The sequence below is a fragment of the Orbicella franksi genome, chromosome 1 (assembly GCF_964199315.1).
Source record: "Orbicella franksi chromosome 1, jaOrbFran1.1, whole genome shotgun sequence".
Lineage (NCBI taxonomy): Eukaryota > Metazoa > Cnidaria > Anthozoa > Scleractinia > Merulinidae > Orbicella > Orbicella franksi.
The window spans coordinates 17,235,354-17,248,150 of record NC_138145.1 but is presented as its reverse complement, the minus strand read 5'-3'; the positions used below and the strand labels follow the sequence as shown (position 1 = coordinate 17,248,150).

Sequence of the window (12,797 nt, the reverse complement as noted above, 5' to 3'; positions counted from 1 at the left end):
CACAGCTTCGAACAGCGAGACGCAGACGATATCGAATGACCCTTCGCGACGAAAAAGTTTGTCGTTACCAACGCTACCCTCCATGAGCAGCACTCTCCCGCAACTCACGTCTCGGACTGACATTTCACGGGTAGAGGAGGACGCTACCCAAGACTCATTCACCACGATTACTTCGTCAAAGCCCAAGGAAAAACAGAGAAGGCAATCACGCGGAAAGTTTAGCCTTGATGTGTCGCCGGCCGGACAAAACCCTAGACAATCCACCGATAGAGGTACTGTAAACGTTTCTGTCACAAATACAAACGGAGAAACCGAACGATTTCGCCCGGTCTCGCAGGCCGCTCCCAAACTAGATACTTCGCTTGCACAGGTTAATCTCGACGCTGTCAAAGACAGGATTCAAAATAGACTCTCACAACCCGCAAGCACGAATCAATTGATGGATGATGAGGATGACGACCCTGATATAACACCGTACCTCCATGTTCCCCCAGACGGCCTACCTAGAACTGTATACCTCTTACCACCTTTGACTGATCTCCTGCAAGAGGCAAAGAAAGCCAGGTACCTTCGCAGACCCAAGAAGCCTCTACAAGAGGTGGACATGGACGACCCCGAGAGAGAATTAGGAATCGACGAAATATTTAGCAAAAAAGGATAGGTGGGCAGCGCGAGGTTGCAACTTCTGCTCGGAAACTTCTGCAGATCCAGCTGCAGTGTCTCGTACAAATTGATTTATAAACGTTCACAGACAAGGCAAACTGATAGCCGTTGTAGATTTGATCAAACCTTTTCGTGCTCTCCAAACGCAGTAATGTTAAGCCTGAATGCCACGGATCTCTTCGAGTTTATTTTCACGGCTGATATTCCTCGCCGGCTTTGCGCAAACTTTGTCCAAGGTAAATGTATTCTTACTAGTTTTTCAAAGAGAGCTCGGGAAAAGATCTTCTGCAAGATCATTAATTTTATTTTTAACTTTTATTACTATAATGAATATCTCATTTGGCTGGCGATAAAACGGAACAGCATTTTTCAACTATTTTTAATATGTGAGACGGTCGCGTCATGTACAGAGTCCACAGTCCAAGGGAAACCGCTAGTTGTCATCGTCGTGTCAGTTTAGTCATTGCGACCCAAGTCGTCTGTCAAGGCAAGACGTTAAATTGCGTGTATGAAAAGTTGCGAAATACATTTTGGTATAAACTACAAAGTAGTTCGTTTTTTTTGGTCTAAGTAAATATTGACCGTCTCGCGTTATCTTGGCAGTTTACACACAGTTTCTTTAGACTCCATTGTGAACGTGAAGATCATCAATCAAAGCGTTCATTAAAATTCACAAACATCAAAATATTGTGCAAGTGTCATCTTTTTAATTTAACAGTCGAAGAGAAACATGTGATTTGTTTTCTCCACAAACAGAAAATGAAAGGTTATCCTGGTAATCACAAGATTTTTTACCAAAATAATGTTCAATTTTTCGCGAATATCACGGTAAAAAAAACGTACATAAAATGTGCAAAGACTTTTAGACGAAAAAAGCTAAATTACGAGTGTTCGTCTTTTAAAAAAAGTTAAATTAAATTAAGGCTGTAGGCTGGACGTCGCTTTTCTCTCGGTCAGTTGTAAAGATTCTACACATGATGCCCGCGAAAGCTGAAAAGTTTAGGTCATTAATTTAAGCAACGTTTACATTTTCTACTGATCAGACTATTGAACGAAAATTTGCTTGAAACACAATAGTCCAATACATTGAAAGTTAAAAGAATCTATGTTAAATTGCCACCCTTGAGATTCAATAGGCTATCCGTCTTTCAGCTCAGAAGTCACGCCGGAAGGTAAACACAAGCTCTTGAACAATTAACACCTATTTAAAAAGTCTTTTAACTGAACAAAAATCCGCACACTTGATTTCTTTTTATCTGAGTGAACTTGTCTTAAACTGCTGGAAAAACTGTGCTCTATCTAGAAAAAAGCCGGTACGTGATTCAAATTGTATAGAATATGAGGCCATTTCTTGTATCCTAGCTTCCCAACGTGATCTCTTTCGGCAATTAACGCCTCGGTAAAATAAGCCACCTAATTGATTGTTCACAAATATCCACACTCAATTTGTTAAAGATTGAAATACACGCAAACGTACAAAAGAAACGGAAAATTGCAATCTGACCAACAAAAAGACCAGCAAGTGACTTCAAATGTGCTTGGAAAAGCTATCATGTGTCTAAACTACTGGTAAAGACTCGTTCTCCACAGAAACGTCCTAAATACCTTGGTTGCTGAGGTAAGCCAGTGATATATTTCGTCCACAGTCGGATTGTCTAGGGAAAATTAGTTTGTTGAAATAATTAAACAGAACCACTTGGTCATTAAAACGAGGAAAAGTATTAGCATTTGTTTTGCAATGAGCCGGTCTCGGATGTATCTAAGCTTCAGTTGATTGTAAGGAATGATACCGGTTTCGCCCCATGGCGAGTTCGCCCTCACCTAGTTCGCCCCCACTATAAAATTTCCATTTCGAGTTCGCCCCCAACTTTTAGTGTTCGTGTTTACGTAGTTGTTATCGAGTTATTAAACGTTTTCGAAGAACCATTTCAGCCTATGTATGTTTGATAAGCTTAGATGATGATTGTTCACTTGTTGCAGCCGGCGCGCGCATAGCAACAAAGTCAAACAGTTACCGGTTATCTCGCCACCAACGAACTCGCCAAGCAAAGTCACCTCGCCACCAAGCGAAGTTTCCTCGCCACCAGTAATCTAATAAGGCAGTGGATAAAAGAACGAGGAATAATCTCTATATACGACTCGATCTGGTTGGGGCGAACTCGATCAAGTTGAGTTGATGTGGGGGCGAACTCGGTGGGGGCGAACTCGCCATGGGGCGAAACCGGCAGTTACCATTGTAAGCATTACCCTTGATTGCGTGCATCGAACTTTCACCTAATTTAAACATTAACGCACGGAACACGACAAGCCTGGGTCGCATCCAAATAAAATCGCACGCATTTTTAACGTCCCCCTAAAGTCTGATGCTTTTAACTATAATCCAGAGGAAAGATAATCAACACTTGAAACGATAACAATTGGTATCCGCAGATCAATCCTGGCCGACTGACGGTTGTACAGAATACTAACGAATTCCGTCATACAAGACTACAGGACTATTTAACGATAGCGGCCGACGAAACATAGAAAACAACAAAATATAAATTATTTGATAAGTTGATATTGAGTAGATATCGGTATGGCCTCCTAAGCAGACACTCTTTTAGCCTCTTCCAAGCGTTCAGTTAGTTGGGACACAGCGCGAAAATGGCACACGAAAAATGGGGGAGAAGCGAACCCAAGCCTTTTTCTCCTCTCCTACGCTCCGCCGTTTTTTCGCGCTGCTCCCAACTTATGCATCAGTCAATTCCAGCAGTGCCCATCCCCCCCGGGCTAACCCCCGGGCATGAGCATTTTTTTAAAAAAATGGGCAAATTCCCCGGGATGGGGAAACATAAGCTGTCTAAATGCCCCAGGGTGGGGACGAAGAAAGAGGGCAAATGCCCCGCCCCCGGGATCGTCGCCTTCCAACACATCCGCAGTTTGTAAATTAATCAGTGAATAAAACGGTCAACTGTTCAGTATTTTAATACAACGGTAAGACTTCAAGGACAACAGTACGTCTTAGTTGATTCTGATTATATTTATTTCTTTATATTTGTTTTTAACAGTTTGCTAGAGGATAGCTGGGATTGCGGCGGGCGTGCCCCCAGCCGCGAGCGATGATAGGCGCCTGTATTCGGAGGCTACTTTTTCTGTGAAGAATCAAGACATTTTAAATGACGATGCATTGCATTTTAAGCTCGCAAGATCTGTCTTCAAGATCGCATCATTTGAATTCGCAAACCTTAAGTATTTTAACTCCACTTTCATGAATTCAAAAAATGCTAGGCTAGTTTTGAATGCGAAATGCGAAATAGTCGTGTTCACGTCAGTTATTGTTTTGTGATAAACAAAATATAGTTCACCTTGTCGCTTATATTTATATGCTTACAAGTAATGAAGAAATATCTAAAATTGAGAAAACATAACTTTAAAAACAAGTTTCTCTAGTCCCTGACGGACAAGCCATTGTTCGACAAACGCCTCGTCTTTCCCGATGAACTCATCCATGGCACTTTCCAAAACAGGTGTGTCGAATTCCCGGGGGTCGCCCCGGGGTACGCAAATGCCCAGCCCCCGGGCCACGATAAAATTGCGGATGCTCCAGCCCCGGGACTGACAACTTGAGCAAATGCCCCGCGGTTGCCCGGGGGGGGGGGATGGGCACTGCTGGAATTGACTGATGCATTACTGAACGCCTGGAAGAAGCTAACGCTCTTCGGAAGATTGCGTGACGAGCCCAAATAGCGTCTGCGTAAGCACCTGAAAGAAACCCTGTACGATGTGGTGTGGCAGATAGAGGGAGAATTAATCTCCCAGCAGAAGGAAAAGGGGAATACACCACCACGGGAGGCACCAAGGCTGTTTTAAAATATAGCTAAGAGAGGGGAAAGTGGATAGATCTGTGAGGAAAAAAAGGCCGGGATAATATATTTCCCAGAGAGCTGAAAGGGGGTAAAATAACCCCCTTGAGGTTAGGGGCGTATAAATTATTTATGCCAATAAAAAGCACCATTTTGGAAATGCTACCTTTTTCAGCTGCTTGGCAGTTTTTTATCGATTTATAAAATATAACTAAAGGGAGATAGCAAGTTTTATCTGAACAGTACTCTTTATTTTACAGGTAAGCCAGGTAAAATCACAACATACTGTGTATGACATAGCGTCCCTTGAAGAAATCACAGTTGAAAGTGTTCAGTTCATCCCTCGTAACGGATATCAGTGCCAGAAGTAGTCTGTATAGTAATAATCAATGGGATAAAAGCTGGTAATGACTGTCCTGCCATTATATTCACGCCCAGTTAGGGAACTGTGGGCCCGCGAGCAATCGTCAGCGTCAGAGAACTCAACATATACCTGAAAAACCAGAGAAGTGCAATAAGAAACTCATAACACAGGCCGTACATATTATGAACACAAGTCGTGTGCATAACTGCAAACCCAAGCAATGAAACCGCTACGATGTTTACAATTCTGCGCCACTAAGAAATTCAGCAAACTGGCTCACATTCGTTTCCTTGCCAACCCTTTCCAAGAAATGTTGATGACAAGGAACCTAAATCATCATTTACTTTGAAATCGTGCCAAAAAACACTCTACAAACCACGGGTGTTCTCACGTGGGAGAGACACTTTACGATAACACTGCCTCTATCTCTCTCTCCACCCTGAAGTACAAATGAGTTATAGTTAAGGAAGCCTGACCAAATGCTGGTCACGGTCAACATGTGTTGGACCTTCATTTCATTTATCGGGACTATTAATACTCCTAGCCGCCTCATGTTATGGAAACTGGGAGAAACATTAGCAGACCACATGTCCCGGCTTAAAGTGCTGCTGCCATGAACAACTTGCCAATTTACCTTATATCCTACAGTTGAATCACCATCATACTTGAAACCTCTGACAACCCCAAACTTAGCACACTCCTCCTGTACATCCATCAACCCATCTGCACAGAGAAAAAAAAAGAGCTAATGAAATATTCCACATGTAATTCGTTTGTAAATTTACTTTTAAGGCAAAGTCTGCGTCAAACCAAGTGGCCTGTTTAGCCGACCCTATACTAACTTCTGTAGCATGAAGTGACTAGGAATATTTTTACTCCCCCTTGGATGGAATGCTAGTCCATTGTAGGGGTACCCCCAGCACTAAATTCACAGATACTCATTTATACACCCAGACGGAGAGAGGCACTGTGAGAGTAGAGTGTCTTGCCTAAGAACACAACACAATGACCTTGACCAGGACTTGAACCAGTACCACTTGATCCAGAGTCCAGCTCGCTAACCATTAGGCCACCACAACTCCACTTGCTTGTAAGGCTGTTATAACTTCTACAGATAACTGCACCATGGAATAAATTTAATATCTAATGAGATAAATGAGATAAAAACTAAATAAAATGAAAAGTGAGCAAAAAAAAGAAAATGTAAATACCAAAGCTTGAGTCTGAGGAGAGGTCATCCAGATGGATGTTAGTTAGCTGAAGGATTCTGGTTGGAAGCAGTAAAAACTCTTCTAAACTATGAGGAGTGCACCAGGGGGAACCTAGAAATGTAAGACAAAGGAAACAAATTTTTCAAGCATTAGTAACCCGTTTATACACAGTCAGCCATCACCAAAAGGTGTCTGAGTGATCAGTTTTAATCTCCTCTTTACTGCATGTCAAGACAATAAGCGACCATTCTTCTTGTCATATAATAGATCATTTCGTATTCTCGGTATTGGACTGGAAATAGCTTGCAACTGAGGCTAATACGGGGAGTCTTTTCAAATGCAAATAGACAGGCGTTGACAATACAGAAAACCATCACCTGAGTAACGTGCCAACATTAGCAATCAGTATGGAAATTGATGCTTAGAGCTTGACAATAAGAAGGTTATTCTTACTGTTCAAGAATGCATGTTGCATGGCATTAAATGGTGTTATCCTCTGCTCTGGTCGGCACTTCATCATTCTGGAAAGACAGAATAAATTATAATCACTTTCAAATAAATATTTTTCCTGTGGGTAGGTTACAACAGTCCCAAAGAGTTAATACAATGAATCATCATATTGTCATTACTGTCACTGTCTGGTTTTTGTTTTGCTTGTTGGAGTAGTAGCCACAAAGCTCAACACCTGATCTGTATCTTGGCAAGACCAACAAGATACTATGTGACTCATAAGCTCTTACACTGCCATCACATCTCTCAGGGTCCTACTAACACAATCATTGTCATGGTGGTCCCAATGCAGCCACCTTAGACAAGATCTCAACAGAAGAGATGGTCCTTTTAAACACAACACTATACACACCAGATCTAGGTTAGATAATAATATTACAATAACTTTATTTGAGTGTCAAGACGAAAATAGCAGTTTACTACTAGAACACCATAAAAATAAAATACAGCAATTTAAACATTATCTTCCCTAAACTTACACTAAACTTAAAATTTAAATTTGCGTCCCCGCCCCCCCCCCCCCCCCTTCAATAGGACTATTTTTATTACTATACAAAAACTACAACTGTTTACAGTGGTAAAAATGGTAACTTTTCACAGAATATGTGCTGCTGATCTGAACAGTTGCCATTAATTAATTCATTACAAAGACAGAATATCCTGGTTTGTTGGTCAGACTTCTCTCACAGGCAACACAGTGCAAGGCCATGAAAGGGAGACATGCATCTGCTTTCTGGGGTAATTCTCGATATATACACCATATATGGGGCTAAAACAAAGTCAATTACATACATGTATGTACAACTTAATGCAAAAAGCCCACATCATAACAGTTTACAGTTGATTGAAGTTACCTCATGATGAAGTCAAGAAATAACTCATGTTGTTCAGGTGTGATCTCTCTATCATCATCAGGCAATTCCTGCTTGATCTGCTTGAAATGCAAGCAGTTAGCATCCTGTATGACAAACATTTGAAACAACTAGCCAGTTAATGTTAGAAGACATAACCAAATTATGGTGTTTACAATTACCCAAACAGAAAAGGTATCAACTAGCAGTGTAACAATTATTCCATCATATTATTCTCACATTCAATTTCACTTTATACTATTAACCGGATATACACGTCAGTAGTAATAGCAGCTAGTCAGCATGTCAACCGATTTGGCAATGCTCCATCAACTATGGCATCGATGAGAAGTGCATCTAAAATGAAGTCATCAGCATGGCTGCATAATTATGACTATCTGCAAAGCTTAGCAACAAACAAGTTTTTCAGTTATAACAATGACACAAAATTAACACCTTGAAACAACGGCAAATGCTTGTTGCTCCATTCTTCATACCACAGCATGTATAATTCTGTGTAAAAAAAAATAATAATCAAGGAAGAGACATGTGTCAAAAGGCTGTAGATTTGAATAGCCTGGATGTGCTGTAGTTTAATCTCCGATGATAACATGCACATATCTGTGTATATCTACCAACTCCTTGCGACAGTATTGGGGAGAGTGACTCTCCTCTCCCTGATTTATTTTTGTTGAGGGGAGTGGGTAAATGTACACTAGTTATGAACAGGTGTCATGGCAACTCCAACATATGAGTAATTATATATGAATAAATAAGAATCTGTCTGTTGTCCAAAATATGTTGTAAGAAGCAAGCACTGTCTTTAGAAATACATTGACCCTCATGACTTTTGAGAATATTTCACTTAATGGTGGATGTAGAATATTGCACATGATAATAATCATCATCAAATGGCCAATTCCCTCTATGAGAAATGCCTGCAGGAAATCATGGTAGTTGTGTTCAAAATCTTCGACTGTATATTGTTTTGGTGAACACAACTACCCTGATTCCCTGCAAGAGTGTCTCATAGAAGGAACTGGCCATTGAGAAAATATTCATTACCTCTTCCTGCAAACACATGACACATGTTGGCTCATCTGTTAGACATCTGGGTGCTGGCATTCCTGTGTACATGTACCACAGTACATAAGAAAAACTCCACATGTCACTGGCAAAAGAGCATCTCTGCAAGAATGAAGTCAGAAATCTGGATATTCAAGTGCACATACTTGGGAGAAACAGGTGTATGATGGCCCAATAGATAGGGCACTGGACTCCAGATTGACTGGTCAGCGCTGAGACCTGGAAAGAAACTTAACTCTCACGGCACCAGTGAAGTTCAGTTTCATGCCAACAACAGGGAAATAAGACTAGAGCCCATTATTGAACTGTCATGGATGAAGAGTTGAAGCTATGATATGTCAGTGTATAATGTCAGACTGTTCTCACATGATCAGATACCCTGACCTGAAGATGATGTAGTCATGTGAGCACCACTAACTGCCATTCCATCAGGCCGGTGAAGATTGAGCTCTGTGCTCAAAATATTCTGAGTAAACACCATATGCCCTGAATTTTGGCACTAAGTTTATTCAACTACCAAAAGATTGAAAGAAGCATGATAAACCCTAAATATCACTCACTGAGCTCTTTCTGTGAGTGATACCTTCAGCAACTAATCTGTTCCATGCTTGTGCTTCTGGGGATTGGTAACCAGGACTCTGAAGTGGCTGATGAGGCTGAGGAATAAAATGCAAATTAAAAATTGATTGACAGTCCTTTGCACAGTAAGACACTGATCATATTTTTCTTACATTGGTGAAACTTTGCACTGATTGACAGAAGTTCAACTTTGAATTTCAGAATTGCTTTAAGACTCTGAATTATGGGCTACTACCGACAATGTATTCCACTGGAGGCTCAATACCCGGTGGCAGTTTGTCAATCTGTCTCAACAATTTGCTTCTACCCATCTTCTTTTTGTTTTCATTTCTCTATCATTTGCAGATCTATAGTAGCAGCAATACTACAGATGCTACTCTATAAATTTGAATTGAGGTAATAATGCATTTATATACATGTACGTAGAGTGTTTACACCACTGGATGGATAGAGGCACTGCGAGGGTGGAGCCTTACCAAATTTAATGCTAAATATCTGCTCAGCCAGCATTCAACAACCTACATGCAATCAAAAGGCCACCATGTTAATATTTTTTATTGATCTCAGATGCCTGTTATGGTGTTTTTTGTATGCTGTTTCACACCCCATTGATTTCCATCACATATTTTAAAAGTGGTCACCAGATGGCAATTTTTCAGTTTTAAAATTCACTGCCACAAAAAAAGATTTGAACTTTATGAAAATCATTGCATGGAAAGAGTGTACCTTGAGGGAATACCTTGAGGTGTAATATGCCACATGATCATTATACCATCATGTATTCACTGCCTTTTTTTAATCCCTCACCTAAACCAAAGGCTCGTGAAACTGCCTGAAGAAAAGCCACTTTAACAGACATCTGCATTCAATAGCACCCACATGTAAAAGTAAACTTTCTGCTTGAACAGCTTACTTGTTTTTCCTCCAAAAAACTGAGGCCAAAATCCACAAGTTGAAACATGCCTCTATTTGAATTCCACATTATGTTGGACATCTTGAGGTCCCCATGAACAACCCTGTTGGTGGCCAAAAAACTCAGAGCTCTCACAATATCCCAAGAGCATCGCTTAATGATAGACAAAGGAAGACCTTTCCCTGAGTTCTTTAATAAGATATGATGAAGATTGCAATCCAGCTTCTCATAAACCAAATGCAATTGGTCTTTACATAAGAAGTAATCCTGCAAGTGCACTACAGAAGGAAAGACATAGTATTATTGATAATTTTAACACATAATTGTTGAAAAAAATACTTTGGTTGAATCTTGTGACAGTTGGTAGAGTAGCAAGCCCACACTAAGATTTTTGTTTACTCTGTAGTTGTTAACTCAAAGTATAAAAAGTATTTTTTTTATGGACCAAATGCCAATTGTAAATGTAGCAGCAATGATGTCACACTCAATTCTCTTTATTTCACAGAAAGAAAAAAGAGCAACTGCGATCTTAGCACTTGCACACTTGTGGGTGTTTCTCCTTTAACAGTACAGCCCCACCACGTAGTGTCTTTGATGGATTCATATTATAGAAAAAACAAAAAGAAATGACAACTGAAAAGGCTCTTCAATTAGGGCAAAGCCCAAAACGACTCTTGTACCCACACTATTTGACACTTGATGGAGCATTTTCAGCCTTCTTGTCATTTTCATCATAAGTGTCATGCATCACATAAGTTTTTTCTCTCATTTCTACCAGAAGAAGTCTAAGCCCAACAACAACCCATAAGAGTACCACATGTATCTCTCCATAGTAGAGCATAATCAGTAAGGAATTTCTGGGGACTGAGGAAATTGGTTGTGTGAACAGAGAAATTTGTCCACACCTGTCCAATAAATACCTCCCTTTCAGAACTTGGGGTTTTATTATTAACTTGAGTTCATACCATACTTGTAACTCACCTATATAGTGTTTATAGGGAGATTCCTGTTGACGATTCAAATACTCTAGAATTTCTATTTCATTAGTTGCAGCTTGCTCAAATTGATGTCCTTGTTTGAAAGTCTTGACAGCTCCTTTCAGAACTCGTGGAGGAGAATGTCTGCATATGCTTCTGGAGTAGAATGTGCCTACAGCTTCAACAACCACACTGCATGTTCCCTTCCCTAAACAATGACCAAGTTGCCACTTATACTTTGCACTCTTTTTAATCTCCCCCTTATTGACATCTATAGAAGAAGCCATCTCTTTAAATGAAGGAAAAAAACAAATTAGTCTCTAAAGAAGGAAAGTTCCGTGTGGTGTTATTTCAGAGGGCAAGTGAAACACTTACAGTATAATTTATTATCAACTTGACATTATATTCACAGCCAAACCCAGTGAAGTGGTGTTACAAAGCACAATATACAGCACATGCTATTAAAGTTGCACTTGTATGTTTGGTTCATACAGACATCAGACCTTTTGTCCAGGCATTATTTAACAAATTTAAATAACATTCTTTGTTTCAAACATTCACTTTTGTAATAAAGAACTAAATGTAGTCATGTAATCAAAATCAATGGAAAACACTAATTTTGCCTGGGTTATATATCAGCTTGTGGAGGTGCTGTGGATTAACCTGCAAGGGACTAGCATCCCTTGCAAAAAGGAATAGAAATACTCCAGGTCACTTCAGGTCAGAAACCAGAGAGAAGTGCTGGCCTAATTTTGTAGTTCCAGAAAATATCAATGCCCCCCACAGAAGGGATCCCAACCCCTCTGGAAATTCCAATTAAGCCTCATACATTTCTTTACATCTTGTGGTCTCACAGAACCCCTCCTCACCCAGAAAATGCCAATCCCTTTTATGGAGGGAGCATACAGATGGATATTTTCTGGAACTGCACATTTGCCTCTTGACTCATATGTAAACTTTACCTTTTATATGTCAGCTTGCAAGCTTATAAGCTTACATAGAATTTACAAGTGTGTTGACTAAGGTTTCTCTTTGAAAATGATAACTGCCATTTTTCTTCTAATCTTTTTTCCCCACACACTTTATTCATGATGAGAGTACTCATCTGAAGTTTGGAAGTTTGAAGGAAGATTCTACAAATATGGACTTTCCTGGTCCCTTTTTTCTCCCTTTTTCCTTTTTCTACGAACGTTTATGCGCAAAATAATAAGTATTCCTAGTTAGTTTAAGTTTTCCTAATTAGTTTAGGACAACAAGCCTAATATAATTGAGTTAGCTATAGTTAACTTAGTTCATTAACGAATGGAAATCTTCCTAGAAAAGCTCAGCAGAGCTTGCTAAGATCTCCAGCCATTATATTATACATACAGTTATTCTCTGTAGCAGATTTAACGCTCACGTAAAAAAAAACCGCTTGACTAAACTTCGCATAGTTTGCACACATTTTGTCGCAGCGTCAAATGGAAAAATTTACCTCGTCACTAAGATAACTTTGTCTGCACGAACGACATGAGGAGCCATTGTTGCTTATTTCGCTGTACTACATACGGACATGAAATGGCAGTAGTCCGTGACAAGGAAAACTTAGTTTTATCTCCAGCAACAAGTATCATCCTGAGCCGCCATTTTGGAAAAACACCTGCAAAAATTATTTAAAGGGGAAGGGTAGGTAGTTTGACAGTTGAAAATACGTTTTTGTAGTTCAGAGGAAAGGATTGTATTATTACCTTTTTTATTTATAGTTTTAGACAGGTATCATATACATCGGGAACTTCATCTTCTCATTTTGATTGAGTTA

The 12,797-nt window shown here is 39.9% G+C and overlaps 1 protein-coding gene and 1 pseudogene across 3 annotated transcripts; one reads left to right on the top strand and one right to left on the bottom strand.

The window, feature by feature from the left end:
* LOC145493838 (uncharacterized) overlaps positions 1-1,355 on the top strand; it is a 3,946-nt pseudogene extending 2,591 nt beyond the window's left edge.
* Positions 1,356-1,570: 215 nt separating this feature from the next.
* Positions 1,571-12,648, bottom strand: LOC145493817 (serine/threonine-protein kinase Kist-like). Of its 3 annotated transcripts, XM_081473308.1 has the most exons (12): positions 12,474-12,643; positions 11,004-11,288; positions 10,023-10,300; positions 9,091-9,186; positions 8,510-8,632; positions 7,901-7,957; positions 7,448-7,551; positions 6,537-6,604; positions 6,084-6,194; positions 5,883-5,990; positions 5,507-5,595; positions 1,571-5,001 (listed from the first exon to the last, which is right to left on the bottom strand). In XM_081473308.1, exons 2-12 carry the CDS (start codon positions 11,284-11,286, stop codon positions 4,864-4,866), a joined length of 1,455 nt encoding a protein of 484 aa, XP_081329434.1. In that variant the 5' UTR covers positions 11,287-11,288; positions 12,474-12,643; the 3' UTR covers positions 1,571-4,863. The 3 variants fall into 3 exon arrangements, with proteins under 3 accessions (XP_081329434.1, XP_081329419.1, XP_081329426.1); XM_081473293.1 differs by having other exon boundaries at positions 4,913-5,595; positions 12,474-12,648; XM_081473300.1 differs by lacking the exon at positions 5,883-5,990 and having other exon boundaries at positions 4,913-5,595; positions 12,474-12,647.
* Positions 12,649-12,797: the final 149 nt, after the last annotated feature.

Bases quoted from the DNA above. Each gene is read 5' to 3' on its own strand.
- LOC145493817 (XM_081473293.1), bottom strand. From the start codon at position 11,286: ATGGCTTCTTCTATAGATGTCAATAAGGGGGAGATTAAAAAGAGTGCA. The intron at 6,605-7,447 runs GTAACTTCAATC...CTGTCTTTCCAG, and splicing joins TTTCTTGACTTCATCATGAG to AATGATGAAGTGCCGACCAG. The intron at 5,991-6,083 runs GTATTTACATTT...TCCATGGTGCAG, and splicing joins CTCCTCAGACTCAAGCTTTG to TTATCTGTAGAAGTTATAAC.